Below are 1,254 nucleotides of genomic sequence, written 5' to 3'. Positions count from 1 at the left end.
CATTAAGAGGCATGACCAATATGGCAACGGCAATGTCCGCACAGGCCAGTGAGACCAGGAATATGTTCTGGACACTCCGGAGGGGTCTGTAGGTGAATATGGAGATAATTACCAAGATGTTCCCGAACACTGTACTGATCATGATGGCTGACAAAACCACGGCCGTTATTACGGCTTCTACTACTGGCATTGCGAGAGGATATCCGAACGGAACAATGATCTCTGTGGCGTTCGGGATCGTTTCGTTGTCCCCAACAAACTGTTCGGTTTGGTCATTGCTAACGTTCAGTTCTATTTCCAGCTGGATAAGCGTATGCTTGTTATCTCTGTAAAACTGAGAGTTGTCGTTGTAGTCGTTAAATTTAGAAGCATATCTTCGTAATTCGTGGATCCACATTGCGTTCTCAATCCACAGTTCGTGAGGAATAAGACGAAATGTTTTACTCAATCTCTCTCTCTCTTTCTTTCTTTTCGATGGATAGATAAGAGGGGTTGTCAGCAATGTCGTTTCTGTCCTCTACGTTTCTTTATCGCCGATCATTTTCTGAAATAATAAAAAAAATACAGTTTTTAAATTATATAAAGTATTGTGGGTGAATATTAAAATATTTGGTTTGGCTTGTTTGAATTTCGCGTAAAGCAACCCGAAGGCTATCTGCACTATCCGTCCCTTATTTAGCAGTGAAAACTAGAGGGAAGGCAGCTAGTCACCACCACCCGACGCCAACGCTTGAGCTACTGTGTTACTAACGAATAGTGGGATTAACGTCGCATTATAATACTACACGGCTGAAAAAGCGAGCATGTTTGGTGAGACGAGGATTCGAACTCGCGACCCTTAGATTGCTAGCCGAGCGCCCCCTAAGCACATGACAATGCCATGCATATTAAAATAAGCGCAATAAATAATACAAAGGTATGGGTACTTATGGGTTGTTTAGAATATTCGCCCAAAGCTAAACAAGGGTTATTTGCATTGGTCATCCCTAGCTTTGCACTCACAGGCTAAAGGGAGAGGGCAGCTAATGAACAGCACCCACCGCCAATTATAGGGCTTCTTTAATCGAATAGTGATATTTGACAATCACTCTTGTACGCTTTTGCGACAACCGGACGCGAACCTTGGACCCACGGAACCATAGTCCGACGAGCATGTATATTTATGGAACGTATGCTATATTTCCCACGTAAGCCTATAGTACGAGTAGCTAACAATCTTGAGTATAGCGTTAAGTGACTGTTGACATTCAATAG

At 42.9% G+C, this 1,254-nt stretch overlaps 1 protein-coding gene across 1 annotated transcript in view; it reads right to left on the bottom strand.

Moving 5' to 3' along the window:
* Positions 1-190, bottom strand: part of LOC106460996 (octopamine receptor-like) — a 2,125-nt gene extending 1,935 nt beyond the window's left edge. The window contains exon 1 of the mRNA XM_013920764.2: positions 31-190. Within this exon, the coding sequence (XP_013776218.2) occupies positions 31-190 (160 nt within the window). The remainder of the gene's footprint in view (positions 1-30) is intronic.
* Between the last annotated feature and the right edge of the window lie 1,064 nt (positions 191-1,254).

Source organism: Limulus polyphemus, unplaced genomic scaffold (assembly GCF_000517525.1).
Source record: "Limulus polyphemus unplaced genomic scaffold, Limulus_polyphemus-2.1.2 Scaffold876, whole genome shotgun sequence".
Taxonomy (NCBI): Eukaryota; Metazoa; Arthropoda; class Merostomata; order Xiphosura; family Limulidae; genus Limulus; species Limulus polyphemus.
The sequence above is the reverse complement of the archived record's forward strand: the minus strand, read 5'-3'. Positions and strand labels throughout refer to the sequence as shown.